At 42.4% G+C, this 18,629-nt stretch overlaps 1 protein-coding gene across 2 annotated transcripts; it reads left to right on the plus strand.

Moving 5' to 3' along the window:
• The first annotated feature begins 4,398 nt into the window (after nt 1-4,398).
• On the plus strand, nt 4,399-11,891 carry LOC115398599 (flavin reductase (NADPH)-like). Of its 2 annotated transcripts, XM_030105444.1 has the most exons (5): nt 4,399-4,527; nt 7,723-7,949; nt 9,815-10,016; nt 10,850-11,014; nt 11,259-11,404. In XM_030105444.1, the coding sequence occupies exons 2-5, from the start codon at nt 7,815-7,817 to the stop codon at nt 11,402-11,404; spliced, it is 648 nt and encodes a 215-aa protein (XP_029961304.1). In that variant the 5' UTR covers nt 4,399-4,527; nt 7,723-7,814. The 2 variants fall into 2 exon arrangements, with proteins under 2 accessions (XP_029961304.1, XP_029961305.1); XM_030105445.1 differs by lacking the exon at nt 4,399-4,527 and having other exon boundaries at nt 7,815-7,949; nt 11,259-11,891.
• The last annotated feature ends 6,738 nt before the right edge of the window (nt 11,892-18,629 follow it).

Raw genomic sequence — 18,629 nt, forward strand, 5'->3', positions numbered from 1 at the left:
AGCTCTCCCCGCTGCACGGCTCCCGGCAGACTGTGCCGAAGCTGCTTTAGTCTTTAGTCCTCTGGTGTGATCGCATAATCAACGCACCGAGCCACAAGTGGATTATTTGAACTAATGACATGATGCGACTAGACCGGTCTTTATATAGGAAGATGGCAAAGAGCAGGGGTAAACACAGAGGCTGAGAGGGAGGCCCGCTTCTCTTTTTGGGCTTGTTTTTCTCAGTGTTTTTGATTGCAGGACGCTGAGCTGAGCTGGAGTTTACATGTGAGCTCAGGCGATTTTAATGAGGCAAAACAATCAGAGCTTATAAAAACAAGATGAGGCTGGATGAATGGAAATGTGCAAAAAAATGAAGTAGATTAAAGAGTTCAGTTAGTGTTAGTAATCTTGTTGCATGTTTAAAGTTCTGTTATTTTGCATTTCAAGACATTTTTAAGCCCATAATGTAAAGTGTTTCAGTAACACTTCACTTGAAGCACCCGGTAGAACACAGTATAACACTGTAAAAAAAGTTTGTAAAAAATACAGTAAAAAAACTGTCAAACAGCAACAGCAAAGCACCATCAATTCCAAAATCACTGTCGTAAATACTCTGAATTTCTATAAATCAAGATACAGTGCATAGCTGTAATTTTCCAATATATAAAAGACAGACAGTTTTACTGTGATCTTTTCAAAGAATTGTAAAATTTATGAGGAAATATCATGAAGACAGAAGTGGAAAATAAGTCTATAATCTGCAGTATTATTCAGGATAAATCACGGATTCCACAGATGTGTACGTTTAAATTTACAGGAGAAAACCGTTAATCATTCAGCATGTTATGCACCAGTGATAGTCAAACGGCGGCCCGAGGGCCGAACCGCCCAGTCCGGCCCACGACTGGATTGCAACGGGCGCACGCAAGCACGCACGCACGCACGCACACACCCCCCGGGCCCGCGACCGTACACGCACCCCGCACCCAGTCCAGTCCGCGCGCATGCATACCCCCCCCCCCCCCCCCCCCCCCCCCCCCCCCCCCCCCCCACCAGCCAGCGTTCCAAGTGCCCAAAAAACAGTGGCCCGAAGCCAAATCTCATTGACGACCACTGATATACACTGTCACTTCTACAGAAGAAACATGTTCAACATGTGGTCCTTATGTTGCTGATTTGAAGAAAAACAATATTTCACAATGACATGATATCAGCTGTTGTTATTCAATGTTATCGATTGACTGTTTGGAGCGCAAGTTGAGTGCATACTATTCATGAGGATATCCTAGAACAGATTGTGGGTATGGACTGCACAGTGGCGCAGTGGTTAGCGCTCTGGCCTCACAGCCAGAAGGTCCCAGGTTCAAATACTGATAGGGGCTCACAGCCTCTCTGGAGTTTGCATGTTCTCCCTGTGTATGTGGGCTCCCTCTGGGTATTCTGGCTTCCTCCCGCAGTCCAAAATCATGCATGCCAGGGAATGTGTGTCAGCCCTGTGACAAACTGCTGAAGTAGCTGCGATCGGCTCCAGCTCCCTGTGAGCCTGAAAAGGACGAAGTGTCTTGGGAAATGAACAAATATTAATACAATTAATTTCTGAAGTCTTGTGTTTATTACTGAGATAGACTGTAATTTTGACAGGAGATTATTGTAAACAAATAAATACTGTAAAATTTACAGTCACTATACCGTGAAGTCATCTACGTGGTTACCATAATTTTTACGGGGAATTTCTGGCAACCACAGCTGCAACCACAGAATTTTACCGTAAATTCTGTGGAATTTTTTTTACGGTGTAGTTATAAACACCCATAAATGATCATAATGCTTTATAGCTCACTGTACAGCATAGGGTTAGGGTTAGTCCTGATATTATAAAGCATTGTGATCATTTATGAGTGTTTATAACTATAATTATACAGTGCTATAATGTACTTACAATGTGTTATACAGGGGGGCTTCAAGTAAAGTGTTACCACTGTTTCTTACCTGAGTGTTTAAAATCAAATGAACACAAAGAAAAAATTTTGTTTATGATTTTTTTGAACATAAAATGGAAAATCTGATTTACTATGTGTTTATTTGACAAACTGACTTCCTGTGTATTGAAAAGAGCAATACAAACACATTTTAAACACAAGACCTTCCATCCAGGTCAAGAAACACCTTTTGGAAAACTTGAAGAGTGTATTTATGTGTCTTGCAGTAGCTGAGGATGAGTGCATATATTCTGCCCATCAGCACCGCACGGCATCTTGGGACATCCTTGTCACCGACTGTGGAAGTAACAAATTACAAATACTCCTGTTAATGTCATTAAGTGAGTCTTGGCTACTTGTACCTTTATTTTTTCAAGTGTGTGATTTTACTCATACTTGCATACAGATTAAATCTCAACAAGCATAAACAAAAATTCGCAATACAAAATAATCTTGTTGACATGTCACATGTAACAGAGAACAATCTGAAGCCACAATCTGAGCAGCTCTAAACCAGAATCAATATCTAACACAGAGACCGGTGTGGATGAAGTTGGAATGTGTGGGATGCAGGAAGAGTGCAGCAGGTCCATCCCATGAGAGTGTGTGTGTGGTCTACAAAGGAAACAGAAATACAGAGAAATACTGTAAAAATAAATAAATTATATAATAAAATGCTCAACACTGTCATTTATGACTGAAATATGTGATCATTTGGTCAAAGTGACCCAAACAGTAACAACCACAAAACAAGTGTGTGAAAATGAAGGGTTTAGATACATTTGGGGGTCTGTGTCTCCCTCTAGCGGGCGTACACCGCAACTGCAAGGAAATGGCTGATCAGGTGAAGCGCGCGTGAGTGAACAACAATCCCAGCAGACATGGCATGAAGGGAAGGCCAAGCTACAGTGAAATCAGATGAACACACCTCACCAAGCATCCGGAAACAAAGTGTAAATACTGTATGAATCACATTCACACAATAGATCACGACACTGTCACGTGTGCCTGACTTATGAGCAAAGCTCAAAACGGCCAAAACTTACACATAAAACACAGGATGAACAGAGCTCCAACCAAAACGATGTCTAACCATTGATAAACAATATTCAAGCATTTACAGTAATCGTCACCTACTTAGTCATGCACGCACGCAGGGGTGCGGAAAAGGGGGGCTAAGGTGGAAGGATTCTACGGGCCCATCATTATCATCATTATCAAGGGCCCACAAAGGCCCCTGATAAAATTATAATACTGACAAAATTAATATGGCACTGTCTTTTTAATTCATAACAAAAACAAATATTATTTACAACGCACTGGTAACACTAAGTTACGTAAAATGGTTCAGTCCTACTGAATCAACTGAACTGCTGCAGGCTGTGGCGCTTCAGTCAGACTGAGCAGGGTGACGACAGTATGCCTCAGAGGTCAGGTAGTCAGAAACGAAAAGAAAGAAAAAGTTAAGGCAGGAGAGAGAGGCCTGTAACTATTGTATTAAACATAATGCATCACACTTCAAATCATGATACTGTATAGAAAATGTTGTAATAATAAGATATGATTTACTCAGCACTTCAGTAGTTTTGCCTGGACATATCACTGGATACTATTCATTTTCAAATGTATTTATTCTTATTATCCTCAGTATCTTAAGCGATTTTTGGTTCCAGTTACTTCTGTATATTCTTTAAGAAGCACTCATAGTCTTACTTTTGCTGTTCCACGTACAAACAAAGAGCTCGGTCGCAGAGCCTTCCAGTACAGGGCTCCATTTGATTGGAATAGGTTACCTTTATCCATTCGCGATGTAACATCTTTGGGTCAATTCCAATCCTTATTATTTTCACACCTTAAAGCTTCCTGCTTATGTTTTTAGTTTTTTTTAGTTTAGTTTTGTTTTAGTTTGCTTGTTTCTGTTTTTTTTTCCCCCTTTGAACTTCCGTCAATGATGTATTACCTGTTTTTGAATTCATGGAGGATTGGGGGGGTGAGGGAACAAAGGAGCATGTCTGTCGTGTGTGTGTGTGTGTGTGTGTGTGTGTGTGTGTGTGTGTGTGTGTGTGTGTGTGTGTGTGTGTGTGTGTGTGTGTCTGTTTATGTGTAAATGTGTGCATTTATGTATGTTATTGTAAATTGTGTTAGATATGTATGTGTTTATGGACCCCCTCGAAAACGAGATGCTACATCTCAAGGGGTGTTCCATTAATAAACTTCAACTGTCTAAAGAAAGCAGATTAGAGAATAGAAGCTCAACAATCTGAATCCATTCTGTTAAAATAAAATTGAAATGAAGAATAAATGACATATTTCTATCTCAACAAAGCGCGCTGCAGTTTGCCCTCCAGGACACCAGGCGGCGCTGTGCGGAGTTACAGCGGCTCTCGCCCCTCTGTGAAGGAAGGGAAGAAGGTTTCATAATGTTTACATATGTGACAGCGGAGCGAGGCGGGGTGGGCCGGGCGGGGACGGGACTTGACGGGGACGCGACCGGGTCTGACACGGGAACGGGTCTGACGTGACGGGATCTGACCGGACCAGGTGTGAGAGGAGCGACACAGATCCGGTGAGTAGCCGCATGATGGAGGAGTCGGTGTCTGGCGGTGCAGCATGGGGAGGGCTCGCTGTTAAAAGAAGATAAACAAGTGTCAAACCAGCACCTGTGGTGATTAATACGTTCTTATTTTGGAGTATAAACACCGAAGATCACTGTGACAAACAGACAGACTTGAGAATCTTACATATTTACAAAGCAGACGAAGGAAACACTCGGAATCGCTGTCGTCTCGCTTAAACAATGCTTGTGAACAAAAACAAAACAAACCAAAAAATACTTCGTACAAAAACTAAACTTAATAAGAGCATTTAATTGTATTGCCTGTAGCAGGCATTTTACCACTTTTTTGTGATTATAATAAAGAACCTAAAGGTCGCGCTGTTTTTTGAAGCAGGGTTTTCTGTTTGCAGAATACATTTTTACAATACACATCATGATAATACAAATTGTAAGTGTACATCAGTTTTTATTTTAAAGGAAGCAAAATACATTACATCTTCTATATTTTTCTCAACTAACCTCTGCCTACCTTTACCTACCTACCAGTTAATCTCTGTAAAGTGCATTTTTGTAATTGCAGTGGATTACTTTGACCCCTGCTCTTTGAGTGAGGCCATCATGATTTAATGCTCTGCATGTGCAAAAAGAACAGTGATTCTCTCAGGTGAGTTTCCCTGATACTTTTAGTCCCCACATACGCTTGTAGTTTAAATCAGAACTGCAGTGTTGTTTCTTTGATTTATAGTAAGCTGTAGATCACAGATAGGATGGTCAGACTGTGACATTTCTCAGATTTCTGGCATGAAACTCTTACAAATATCGATCTGGGATCCATATCAAAATGCTTAATTTGAATAATCTAGTAACGCCAAACAAAAACATTAATGCAAATAATGAATATTCAAAGTGCTGCTGAATAAAGGAAGTAAGAATTTGATATAGCAAGCGGGCATCATCTCATGTTAATAACAATGAGAAATCCCTTCCAGTTGCTTTTGTCCTTAGAGAACGGCTCTCTGTGCTCATCACACAGCATCTCTGCTGGATTCAGTTTTAGTTTAGTTTTAGTTTACATTGTGGTGATCCATGAGGCTACAACATGGATGGATGTGTAACTACTTCTGTATATATTTCAGTAGTTCTGACAGTAATCACTCTCTGAATTCATTTTCGATTTGCTGATTTCAAAGATGCTGAACACAATATATCTGTGTTACACTGTTTTGTGTTTGTCCTCTTCACTATGTTGAGTCTATGAAAACGTGTTAAATCACTGTTTCAGCTTGTGAGTCAAACTGTTAAAACCTTGAAGTCTCAGGAAGATATTTTCATTTTTGCTTACTGAATGTTGAAAGTTTCTCTTTTAGAGAATAATTTCAAAGGGCATATAGCACAACCTGTCATGTCAGAAGTGGCTTGTGGGGGCTGCACGGTGGAGTAGTGGTCGGTACTCACCGAACGAACGTGCCTGGTTTGACGCTTCTCTGCCTTTCTGTGTGGAGTTTGCATGTTCTCCCTCGGCATGCATATTATTTCCCCGGGTTCCTCCCCAGTTTACTGAAACAGCTCAGGAACATGTGTTGAGGTTAACTGGTGACTCTAAAGTGCCTGTAGGTGTGAGTGTTTGTCTGAATCCTGTTTAGTCCTCATTGACACCAAGTTGGATCGTCTGTGCAGGTGATGGATGGAAAAACAGCTTCACAGTCAGTTCGAGTTCAGCGTGTGACTAGCTCCATGAGATGGAGATTAGACTTCTTGGCTAAGTATAAAACAGATGTTCCACAGTCAAACTCGAGGATGTAAATTGTGAAAAGTGAGGAACAGTAAACAAATGAATAGTTACATCACAACTGATGCATTTTGTGGAAAAACCACGCTGAGCTCTTCCCAGGAAGAAGTCAAGGCGGTCTCTCTGCACGGCCCTCAGTGAGCTCGAGCGTAGCCTGAAGCCACCTTCACAAACATCCTCCGACTGGCCGTCATGAAGGATACGAGTTCAGTATCAGTCAGCGGTATCAGCTCAGTGTCTGCGGGGAACATCTGACTGGAGATCTCGTCATCGACTGCAGCTGTGAAAAGAATCCATTCAGTCGACTTTGGACACAACAAAGAAGCGTAGTGTGCCGTCGCACTCAGCCGGACGGATCAAAGATATCGTCTGTTCTTTTAACGCCACACAGACTTCACTTGTTCACAGGTTCAACTTTTTTTTTCTATTCATTGCTCTCATATATGAAGTGTACACTGCGTTATGTAAATAGCTAAAAATACTACTTTTTCACAGAAAATATTTCATTCAAAAACTTTATCTTTCAACTGTCAAGCAGGTCAAAGGTCACTGACAGTGGACAAAATGACAAAACACAAAACAAGTTGGGACACAAATACTATACATACCAGTGAGAATAAAATAAAAAGAAAATCTTATGCTAACAGGGACCAGACAAGTCTAATAATTAGTCAAAACATATTTATGTATATAAAAAAAATGTACATTATTGAAATGAAAAGGAAACACTAAAACTAATGTCAAAACCAAAGTGGTACTCGTACAAAAAAAACCCAAAACCCATCAATATTTAACTAATAATAATTGGCTTTGCAAGCATTATTAATCTATCCATTTAGGAAGAATTCATCAAACACTGCGTTGCTGTAATGCCACTGCAACCACTTCATCTCTTTACTAATATGAAGTAACGATCACAAAAGATGTGAAGAGCGTGTTCGTCATGACTTTTTGCTTTCAGATCAGTTCTAAAGCTGCGAAGCTGTTGTCTCTTCTTGCTGCTCACAAATCCAGTGCAGCTCATGGTGACAGTCAGTGATGAGGGTCGGGGAGACAGCAGCTCTGCAACTCCACACCCATATTTATCAGACCACAAGAGCGAAAAGTAACAATCCATTTAAAACTGAAGTAATTTTTCTATCACAACCAATAACAAATGCATCCACCCAAAAGTAGCTGTGCTGCAGCGACTCGGCAATATTTAGTCTGTTTCTCACATTTTCAGCTGGCACTCGATTTACAGTCACTTTTCAGGACAGTTGAATATTTATTTTAGATGAGTGACTGATAAATGAGAACATTCTGCACAGCGCACATCATAAAAACACAAATCCTGTCATATGAGCAACCTAAACGTCTCTGAGAGAGCTCCTTTATTGCACCGTGACAATCATTTCTGCACGCTTGTGAAACAGGGCGGGACCCTGAGCGCAGTCTGCTCCGGAGCGTTTGAAACGTCGTCTGCTGTCCCACTCGCTGTCCCAGCTGGAGCTTCACGACCAGAGGGATGAAGATCGCCGTGCTGGGGGCCACCGGGCAGACCGGACAGTTCCTGGTCAACCAGGCGCTGCAGCAGGGCCACACGGTCACCGCCATCGTCAGGAACCCGGCCAAGCTCGCCGTGCACCACGACAACCTGAAGGTGATTATGTAGGTGCAAAGTTCAGGGGGTTATGTGAGGCAGGACCTCATCTAGTTGACCTGCTGTCACACGGTTTAACAACCATGTGTGACACAACAGTGTAACTTTATCTGCTTCAAGGCTGTGATTACAATAGTAATGTGTTTTAAAGACCTCAGTTGTATTTGAGGAACTATTAGAAGTGGCCTAGAAATGAATGGAATGCTCTCTTTATGCTCTGAACATGACCAGTGTTTTAATACTTTGCTGTGACTGTTCGGTAAATTCCAGGCTGCTGAGTTTGTATTATTAGCAGCCTCCACTAAAACAGCGTTCCTCTTCACGTGGATCACATGAGAAGCTGTTGTGACGTGTTTTATTTGCTCGGTCAGTCATGTATGAACCTTCCATTGATTAATCCTGGTGATGTGTGGAGATCAACATTGATCATTGTGCGGGCCACAAATTTTCAGTACTGAGGGGAAAAAATGAAGAACTTTGATAAAAGTTTGATAAAAACATTCATTATTTGACTCGAAATGACGTCAAATGAATGAAGTTTATAGTTTTCACATGTAGCAATATTGCAATTAAAGAGGATTTACAGTTCATCGGATGGCGAGACCATTCAATGACTTAAAAACAAATAAAAGAATCTTAAAATGAATTCTAAAGTGCACAGGCAGCCAGTGAAGGGAAGCCAGGCTTGGTGTGTTCCCTCTTATGTGTGTTAGTGACAGGCTGACCGCAACATGAGGCGCGCTGCAGTAATCCTGCCCAGATGTGATTAAAGCAGTGTTGACGTGCAACTATGGGCTTCACCTTTGCCAACCTTATAAGGTGGAACACTGAACTGATCTAATTAAAAAAAAAAATCACTGCCCAATTTAATACACCATCACCTTTGTTGGTGGGTTTTTTTTTCCCCCATTAAAATTTAAAAAGTTCAAATCCATCCAGGCTTTAATGCCATGGAGACCTAACAGAAGAGGTGTCAGTGTTCAGACATCTTTCTTCTCTAACGGGACATATATCTGGCTATCACCGTGTAGCAGTGAAATGAGATGCTGTGGCAGGAAGCAAATGTGAAAAAGGCAGTGGCCCTAAAGTGGCCCTGTGGAGCCTCATATGAAATGGGAGCGGAGGCAGATTGAGAGCTGGCCATGGTCCTGAATGAGGGGGCTGAGGGGGGCTCCATCCTGACTGAACATGCTCAGCTGCTTCCTGTAAAAGTGACCGAGCCACGGCCTCAATCTTGTCAAACACAACTAGACAAGGGCCAGAACCAGAGGGGTAAAGGCATGAGCTGAAACCAGAGCGGCAACGAGCGGCAACAACCTCCTCAATAACAGGCTGCAGGAAGTTCTCTTCCATGTCAGGAGATGATTCCAGGCAAACAGACTCTGGGGCTTTCAGAGCAGAGTCAGTGGTTTTGCACATCACACATGTTTCATGACGGTTTTCCACAATAATCTTTGACAAGTGTTCCCTTCCAGCATCTCTTCTGGTGTTCTTACATTGATGCCAGCAGTCCTTTTCCCCAGGGCCAGAAGAAAACAGTTTTTTAAATGAAAAGACAAGAACAAATGAACTGAAATATCGTCACTGATAAACTGGACAAACCTGAAGGAAAACATGAAAATAATTAATATCAGTTGTTGAATAAAGTATAAAATAAATTCCAATACAAGACAGGATGAAATTTTTTCCTTTAGGTTTAAAAGGGACCAATGTTCCACATCTTCAGGGTTTCATATTCCATACTTCAACTCTCTGCAATGGAAACTCGTCATAAAAAGACTGTATTTCATATAAGACTGTATTTATGTGGTCAGAATAAACTGAACACGCAGACATTATGATTTTCCATCTCCGTGCGTCTGCAGGTGGTGACTGCTGATATTTTCACATCGGAGAGTCTGACGAGCCATTTCAGAGGACACGATGTGATCATGTCCTGCCTCGGCTTTCCTGCCACCTTCATCTCCCAGGTGACGGGCTACACCACGTCCATGGGGGCTGTCGTCAAAGCCATGCGGGAGGCGCGGGTCAACAGGATCATCACCATGACCTCCTGGTACACGGAGCGTAAGTGAAGGGCCTTTTGCTGCCTGGTGAGGATGACTGGCACCGCATTTCGGGAGAGGAGCAACAGAACTTTAGCTCTGAAACATTCAGTGCTTGTCGCTGTCTGTTTCCTGTGCGGAGGTTACTTCCAGTGGCACTTTATTTAAAACTGGTCTTTTGGTGTTTCCTCATTGGTATTCAGACTCTCTTTTATTCTGTATTTTTGTTCAGATCCTAGTGAGAAAAAAAATACTGTCTTACTGTAGTTCATCTCCTGTCTGGATAGGTGAAGTGTTTTCCAGCTGACATCAATCAAATCTGACAAATTCCTTGACTTCAAAACCAACAACGTAGAGTGATATCCACCCTTGCTTCCATCTTCTCAATGACCTTTATCCAGAGCCGAGTCACGAGCTGTAGGCTGAAACAGACACATTCACAGTACGACTGCTTTAGAGGCTTCAGTCTCACCACACGTCTTCAGATCACAGGAGGAAACAGAATAACTGGAAAAACCTAGAGGGCAACACAGAAAGCCAGCAGGTCCTGTTTTTTCAGATGACATTTCATATTTTCCCTAAATGTTTTATCATTATTATTATTATTATTTTTGTATTTGTCAAAATGTTCACGTTTGTTGATCTGCAGAGGTGACCTGCTAAGTGTTTTCCTTTGAGGCCTCTCTAGAAAAGGTCCTCTGATTTGCTGAGAAGTGCCGTAAAAGAAAGACTTATTTCAAGAAAGGAGCCAATGCTGACTGTAGCATTGTTGGTATGGCTGCAGCATGATGGGAAATCAACAGCCAGCCTCATCATTAGTGTGTCAGCTTTCTGCACCTTGTCGTTCTGTTTTAGCCAACTCTGGAGGTCAGTCCCCCTTCCTGATCCGCTTCCTTCTGCTGCCAATGATTCGAAGCGTCCTCACCAACATGTACGAGATGGAAAAGTTTCTGCAGAAGACGGACGACATTAACTGGACTGTGGTCCGCCCTCCTGGCCTGAAGAACCAGCCGGCCTCAGGTGAAAACAGTCTGGGTGTCATATGAAGCTCTGCTGACGTCGCGGCGCCGTCAGCAGAGCTTCGTTCGGTAAATAGCTCTGTCCATGCCCTCAGGATCCATTTGGTCACAGCGCAGGCTTCTTACCATGTTGCCCACATGACTTAATGCATCCAGTTTCAAGCACCGAGCTCAAGGTTTTTTTTTATGTTTTGAAGAACAAAACAGAAAAGATACTATAATGTTAAACTCTGTGTCTGCTGCAGCTCAAGAATTTCTGACCCATGAAGGATACTTTGTGCCCAACATCAGTGGCAAGCCGGTGGGAAGAGGAGACGTGGCTCGCTTCATGCTGTCCCTGCTGAACAGCAACGCCTGGGTCAAGCAGGGAGTCGCCATCACCACCAAATGAGACGGAGGGAGCCTGTGCCGCCTCGTCCAACAAAAAGCTCAGTTTACTCCCCAGCTTCGGCTCGCCTCTAACCATGAAGATATCAAGCTTTAAAACCTGAGGTACAGCAGTTACAGCACAACTAATTAAAGCTGCAGTCATCCCAGTTTTACCCCAGATGAAACGACTCGGCACTGTGAGCTCCTGAAAAGAGAAGTCACTTTGACTCTGTTGTAGCCTGGATAAATGAAGACGGACCATCTTCATGGTGAGATGCTACTTGAGCTGGAGAACCAGTGTTTTTATTGAGTTGTGGTATGAAATGCCAATGTCATAACTTTATTTCCAATTGTTTAACACTTTCTTGTCCACAGTGCCCTGCACTATGAGCATGTTGTTGTAATGCACTGAATTACCACGTGGAGGCAGTCTGTGTTAAAGTAAAGATACCTTGACAAACCAGCAACTATGTCTCAGATACTGGAGGATGAATAAAAATCTTAAATCTTAAGTGGAAAAAAAAGCGTTTTCAGTTATTGGCACACACACACACACACACACACACACACACACACACACACACACACACACACCTCTATCTATCTATCTATCTATCTATCTATCTATCTATCTATCTATCTATCTATCTATCTACTGATACTCACATTATATATATATAAAGTGTGCGTATTGTATAGATCAAACGCTGATACATACACTCACCGCCACTTTATTAGGTACACCTTGCTAGTACTGGGTTGGACTCTGTGATATTTGTAATGAGTGCATGCTGAATTGATTTGTAGTGCTTAGATTTATTTTTTAGAACTAACCATAGCTCTTACACAGCCAGATGTGTGAAGAACCGCAAGTGCTTATTCAATCGCAAACTTGCTGGTTGAATAAATGTAACTTTCAGTCAGAATTTGCCTGGAGTATGAATAATGCCTTTGGGTTGCTCTGTCACTCTGCCAAACGAATACACAAAAATGGAGAAGAGAAGCATGGGGAGCCAGGCAGATTTTTTTTTCCTAGAATAGGTATGATCAGACGTTCGTGTGTGTTTTTATTACATGTTTATTATTGATTATTGATTATTATAGAAGGTGTAGGAATAAATTAGTTTCACTTTGTCTTTCCCCTTAACAGACATGTTCCATTAGATATGTGTATTAGGGTATTATTAACAGACATAATTACAAAAACAGTTAATGGCTCCATCCATCCATTCAGTCTGCAGTTGTTTAGTTGATAGTTGTAAAAAAAAATAATCAATACTGTTCTTTCAATGAAAAAGCTCAATTTCATTAGTGTCCAATAACCTGCAGTTCTCCCCTGTGTCCAGTAGGTGTCAGTGTGAAGCTGACGTTGTTTTGATCCTCAAAAACAAAACGCAAAGAAGTTGTGTGCGTCATTTCAAACTTGGCGGTTGTTTTTCCGTTAAAAGGAAAATGGCGTCCTCTTCAGAAACCACGGCTTCTTTTCACGATTTAAAGGAGTTTATCTGGGAGCAACTCGATTCTGCTGCTGAGCAAATCCTCGCTGTTTTTGGCAAAGTGATTCTTCCATACGAGCAGGAAATTTCGCGGCAGGACAAGCTCCTGGAAATGTGTGGAAAACCTCCTCCGAAAGCCTCCAGAGCAGGTATGGAGAAGTCTGGATGAACACATGAATCTGACAGGTGGAGGGTCATTACATTTCTTTTGAAGATAACAGACAGAAATGAGGCTGCAGTTGTTGTTCACAGGAGCGATTTTAACGCATCACACAGCAACTGTATGAGAAACGGAGGAAACGGTGCTTGTGAAGGGATTTATTGACACACCGTAGAGCTAGCATGCTAATGCTACTGTCGAGAATGCTTATGGTCGAGATGTTGCAGGTGGGGGGTGGGGGGTGGGGGGCAGGACAGATCTCTTCCGAGGCTCAAGCAAAGCTGTCTGCTGACCTTGAAGTGTAAATCTTTGTCAATAATAATGCCTTCAGGTGTTGCCGGGGAAAGAAAAAACATGTCTGATCTACATTAGACTGGGAGTAAACAACTTCCAGCCACCATTTGAAAACTCAGCACAATAGTTAAAGTGTCAGATGACAGAAAGTAAGGGACGGACTGGGCACTGTGGAGAGACCTCTCTGCCAGTCCCTCTTCTAGAGATCATGTGACGTTCTCAAGAGCCACCTCCCTTCAAAGAACCATATATGCCATCTCTATAATGTTGCATCCAGAGAGCTTTCTACTTCTTTTTTTAAACCCCACAGCTACTGTCAGTTTTATTGAAATGAGCAGACTTTAAAAAAAGTGTCTATCTTAAATGTGGCCTGTCCTGTCTCATCCGTCCATCACTGTAAAATGTTCTCATCCTTCACATCACTGACTTTGTCTGTTCTCCCTCCAGAGAGTCAACAGCAGCACATGTGTGGACAGAAGATGAGTTCCAGTGAGGAGCAGGAGGAAGATGAAGCTCCATACATTAAAGAGGAGGAGGATCTTGTTGAGGAGGCTGTGACTGATGGTGGAAGTGACAAATCTGACTCTGTGAGAGACTCGATCACCCGGCGACTAACTGCTGCTGCTTCGGAAATCTTCACTGTGCTTGACCAAAAGATCGTCCAGTACAAGGAACAGGTCGATCATCGGAACAGACTGCTGGAAATAATCTGGAAACCTCAAATCAAATTACACAGAACAGGTATGGATGAATGAACACATGAATCTGACTGGTGGAAGATCTCCGTCGTTATGGCTGTGTTTGGTGTATCCACCACACACACAAGCAGGATGTGTGTCTGTTGTGTTTTCAGTATTTTGATTACCTTTATTCAGAAGACTGGTCACTTCACTCCAGAAACACTCACTCCTTTCTACTTCAATTCAACCACACAGCGCCCCCGCAGGTGTGGAGGTGTAATCCCAGCTACAGCCCAGCATTCCACTTTGGGAAACACAGCATCTCCTTTTTCCTTTTTTCTCAACTCCACTGTGAATACTAGCCAGAGCTTTAACAATGTACGTTCTCTGTGTGAAACGTCGCGACTGTAAACAGTGTCCACTGGTTTCACTGTGTCTTCTAAAGTCAGTGACAAGCTCCTTCGTCCTGCTGGTGTTCAGGATCCACTCATTGTTCAGACACCGGGATGTGAGGACCTGGACCTCCTCTCTGGAGGCCGTGTCCTCAGTCCCACCACAGCTGTGTCATCAGCGCATTGTTCTGTACGGTCAGTGTAGTGAACGGGAGTGCAGTCCTGTGAAAAGAGGAAAAGTGGAGTGAGGACACAGCTCTGGGTGGTGTCAGTGTTGAGGACGGTGACGGAGGAGACCAGGTCTCCACGTCTCTCGTGTCTGTTGGAAGGGAAGGCCTTCATCCAGGTGCTTGATGGAACTATGTCTGCTTCTTACCCCCAACTCAGTGTGGTAAACAGTTAACAGAATATTTTGTGAATATTAGAAAAGAAGAGTGAAAACACCACAGAGAAAAAGTTCATTAAAAGAGTAACTGTTGAGCAGCTACAGGTGTTCATCAACCAAAGATGTAGTGACTGTACACTGTTTTTCAAATTTGAATGACAGTTTTCAGTTTCACTGCTTGAAGCTTTCGTCCCAGTTTTTGTTTTTTTAAGCTGGAACTGTTTCAGTCATGTAACTGACCTTTTTATCTTGCATTTTTTGGTCTTCAGAGCTCCAACAGTACCATGACCGGAAGGAGCAGCTTGTTAAACAGGAAACAAACTACTCTCAGGAGCATGAGGAACCAGAACCTCCACAGATTAAAGTGGAGCAGGAGGAACCAGAACCTCCACAGATTAAAGTGGAGCAGGAGGAACCAGAACCTCCACAGATTAAAGAGGAGCAGGAGGAACCAGAACCTCCACAGATTAAAGAGGAGCAGGAGGAACCAGAACCTCCACAGATTAAAGTGGAGCAGGAGGAACCAGAAATTCTGGAGTCTATGGAGAGGCAGGAAGAACCAGAACTTCCACAGAAGAAGAAGATTTGTGACTTATGTGGGAAAAGTTTCAGTTCCCAGAGTTCTTTGCTGCGCCACATGAGAATTCACACAGGTGAAAAGCCTTATTCTTGTGAAACATGTGGAAAACCTTTACGTATTTCTAGTCACTTGGTGAACCACAAGAGAATTCACACAGGTGAAAAGCCTTATTCTTGTGAAACATGTGGAAAATGTTTCAATCAGTCTGGTACCTTGGTGGCCCACATGAGATGTCACACAGGTGAGAAGCCTTATTCTTGTGAAACATGTGGAAAACGTTTCAGTACGTCTGGTAACTTCTTGACCCACATGAGAATTCACACAGGTGAAAAGCCTTATTATTGTGAAACATGTGGAAAACGTTTCAGTACGTCTGGTCATTTGATGACCCACATGAGAATTCACACAGGTGAGAAGCCTTATTCTTGTGAAACATGTGGAAAACGTTTCAATCAGTCTGGTACCTTGGCGGTCCACATGAGATCTCACACAGGTGAGAAGCTGTTTTCTTGTGAAACATGTGGGAAAATTTTCATCCACCAGAGTTCTTTGTCCCGCCACAAAAAATGCCATCTTGTGAATGTTGACATTTAAAAGATTTTTTGTATATTGTTATATATGCTCATACATCTTAACCTTCTTGAACTGTAAATAAAATATTGACATCAACCCAGTTGGTTTTTTTTATTCAGTGTTTCTTTTTTAGTTGACATGACTGAATCGGAATTTAACTTTTCACAGTTCTAGTGCTCCATAGGAAAACACATTCTGCTTCCATGTAACACATGACTGCTGATAAACAATGTCTGAAAACCTTTATGGGACATAATATGCGTGGAGCATATCTTTAAGCTGATTGCAGTCTTTATGGTATGTCATCCACATTTCTCAAAGCAAGAAGTTTGAAACAATCGACTAAAACATACAAACCAGACGTTTTGGTGTTCATCCAAACACCATCAGTTGTAATCCTGAAATAGATGGTTCCAATGAATGCGCATCAGGATGTCACTGAACATGGCAACATCACATCACACTTTACATTTCATCCATTCCTCAAATTCAACTTATTCTGCCACAAAATGTTACAAAATCAGCATTAAGACACACTGCCTGTACCAAGAAAACAGGTACGAGCCTCTTTTGGGATAATTACTGCCTGAGCAATTATCTGTCAGCTGGCAACAAGTTATTCAACCCCAGCTGGTGCAATGAGTTGCTTCTCATTTCTTTAGCAACCATGTGGGGAAGATGTTGGTCTGTTTGAGAAGGGTCAAATCATTGGCATGCATCAAGCAGAGAAAACATCTACAGAGATTACAGAAACGTGAGCATTTCCACCCACACAATGTGAAGGAAGCTCAAGGGTTTGGGAGTGAACAGCTGTGGAGCCTGAAGAAGTAACCGGAAAAAAGGGAGCAAATTCGATCCACCGTGTGCAACCTCTTCAGTTGGTGGCAGCTGTTCTTTTGGCCAAGCGGTTTAGCTTCATCACTGCGGGTGAAAACTGCTGCACTGTGTTTTGGGTTTTATTGGAAGTAAGAAAACCAAGCAGGTTTTTTTAAGCTCACTATGATGTGGTTCAGTGGGGAGAGCAGTCGTCCCACAGTTGGGAGGTTGTGAGTTGGATTCCCGTCTCCCCCTGTCTACATGTCGAAGTGTCCTTGGGGAAGACGCTGAACCCTGAAATGCCCCTGCTGTTGTATGTCGCTTTGGACAAAAGCGTCTGCTGAATGAAGTTGTAGAATTGTAATAAATTACAGCAGAAAAACATCAGCTCCTTTAAGTGAAGTTACACAGTCACATCTCAATTCAGTTCAGTTCAGCTTTATCTATATAGTGCCAAATACAACACAGTCATTTCGAGGCTGCTTTTACAGAGAAGACCCAACAGATCCACATGAGCAAGCAGAAGCGACTGTGGAACGGAAATACTCTCTTTCAAATCAAGAAACCTTTGCAGAACCAGGCTCAGAGGTGGTGGCTTTCTGCGACACTGGTTAGGGTGAGAGATGGAAAAGGAGAGAAGAATAGCACAGACAGATTGATTCTGTGAATCAACTCAGCGTTGTTCCACTCGATGGAGGTGGATCAATATGGGAGTCCTCAGATGGAGATCCTTGAGGATCCTGAGAAAGAGAACAGAGAGAGACAAATGGGTCTGTTGTCCTGGGTCCTGGGTCTGGGGTCTGGGGTCTGGGGTCTGGGGTGGGTGGTGGGGGTTCACTTCCAAGAAACATGATTTAAAAAAACCCAACAGTGATAGTCATATGAAAGTACGACAGATATCGGGGTGGGGGGGTCTCATGTCAGCAGTGTGAACCCGTGGTCTCAGATTGTTGTCATACTGGTGGCGTGTATTATAGTATGTCGGCCTGTGGATTTATGTAGATGGAGCCTTTCTACATTGAAAGACTTAATCCCAAACTCTCCCCCGACCAATTTGCATGTGTTTATTTATCAATTGCATATTTTTAACCACATGAGCATTCAATCAATAAATTCTCTCTTTTCTCTAACTTATTTGACGTATTAGTTTCCTGCAAAAGGAGTTTAGCATCTAACAGGAGTTACAGGGTTTGTCTGGAGTAAGAATGAAGAGATTGCCAAGTGCAGAGTCGGACACTGGTATGTAATCAATCAAGATATTTCCAGTAGTGACAGTAAAAACAGAAGCTGCAGTGGTTGTTTGATATTGATGAACACAACTTTTTTCTTTATTTTCAAGACTATTTACATGATAGATTTTCAGTGAAGGTATCAAAAATTATGAATTAAATACATATGGAGTGTGAAATAAGACAAAGCATGTTTTCTTTTTGTTTTGGTCAAAGTTTGCACCATTTGCTTTGTTGACAGCACTGATAAATGTGACCCGGTCAGGATTTGAGGAGCTGCTCGTCCAGGTTCGGTTCATGGTTGGTTTTGGTCTTTGGCCACTGGGCCAGGGGGTCTCTGATTTATTAATTTCTAATTTCTAGGAAAATGTTATCTGGTGCCTGTTGTCGAGGTAAGTAGCAATTTGAATTTAATTAATCCCTTTTTTGACAAGCTGTGCTATTTTTGCACATTTTGAAGTTTTCTGTTGAAACGCAAAGAAACTTTTAAAAATAGCATACCAGATACTCTTTTAGAGTGAAGATGTGCAAGGGAGTCACGCCGCAAAGACTCATGGGAGTATATAGTGACTCCGTGTCTGGTTCTCGCACGCACTCCTCCGTGTTAATAGAGTCTCTGATGACGTCGCGGGGCCGCTGGGT

The sequence above is a fragment of the Salarias fasciatus genome, chromosome 12 (genome assembly GCF_902148845.1).
Source record: "Salarias fasciatus chromosome 12, fSalaFa1.1, whole genome shotgun sequence".
NCBI lineage: Eukaryota > Metazoa > Chordata > Actinopteri > Blenniiformes > Blenniidae > Salarias > Salarias fasciatus.

Excerpts from the sequence above, each read along its gene's own strand:
- LOC115398599 (XM_030105444.1), top strand. The coding sequence starts at position 7,815 with ATGAAGATCGCCGTGCTGGGGGCCACCGGGCAGACCGGACAGTTCCTG. Across the intron at positions 7,950-9,814 it reads TGCACCACGACAACCTGAAG|GTGGTGACTGCTGATATTTT; the intron begins GTGATTATGTAG and ends GTGCGTCTGCAG. Across the intron at positions 11,015-11,258 it reads GAAGAACCAGCCGGCCTCAG|CTCAAGAATTTCTGACCCAT; the intron begins GTGAAAACAGTC and ends TGTCTGCTGCAG.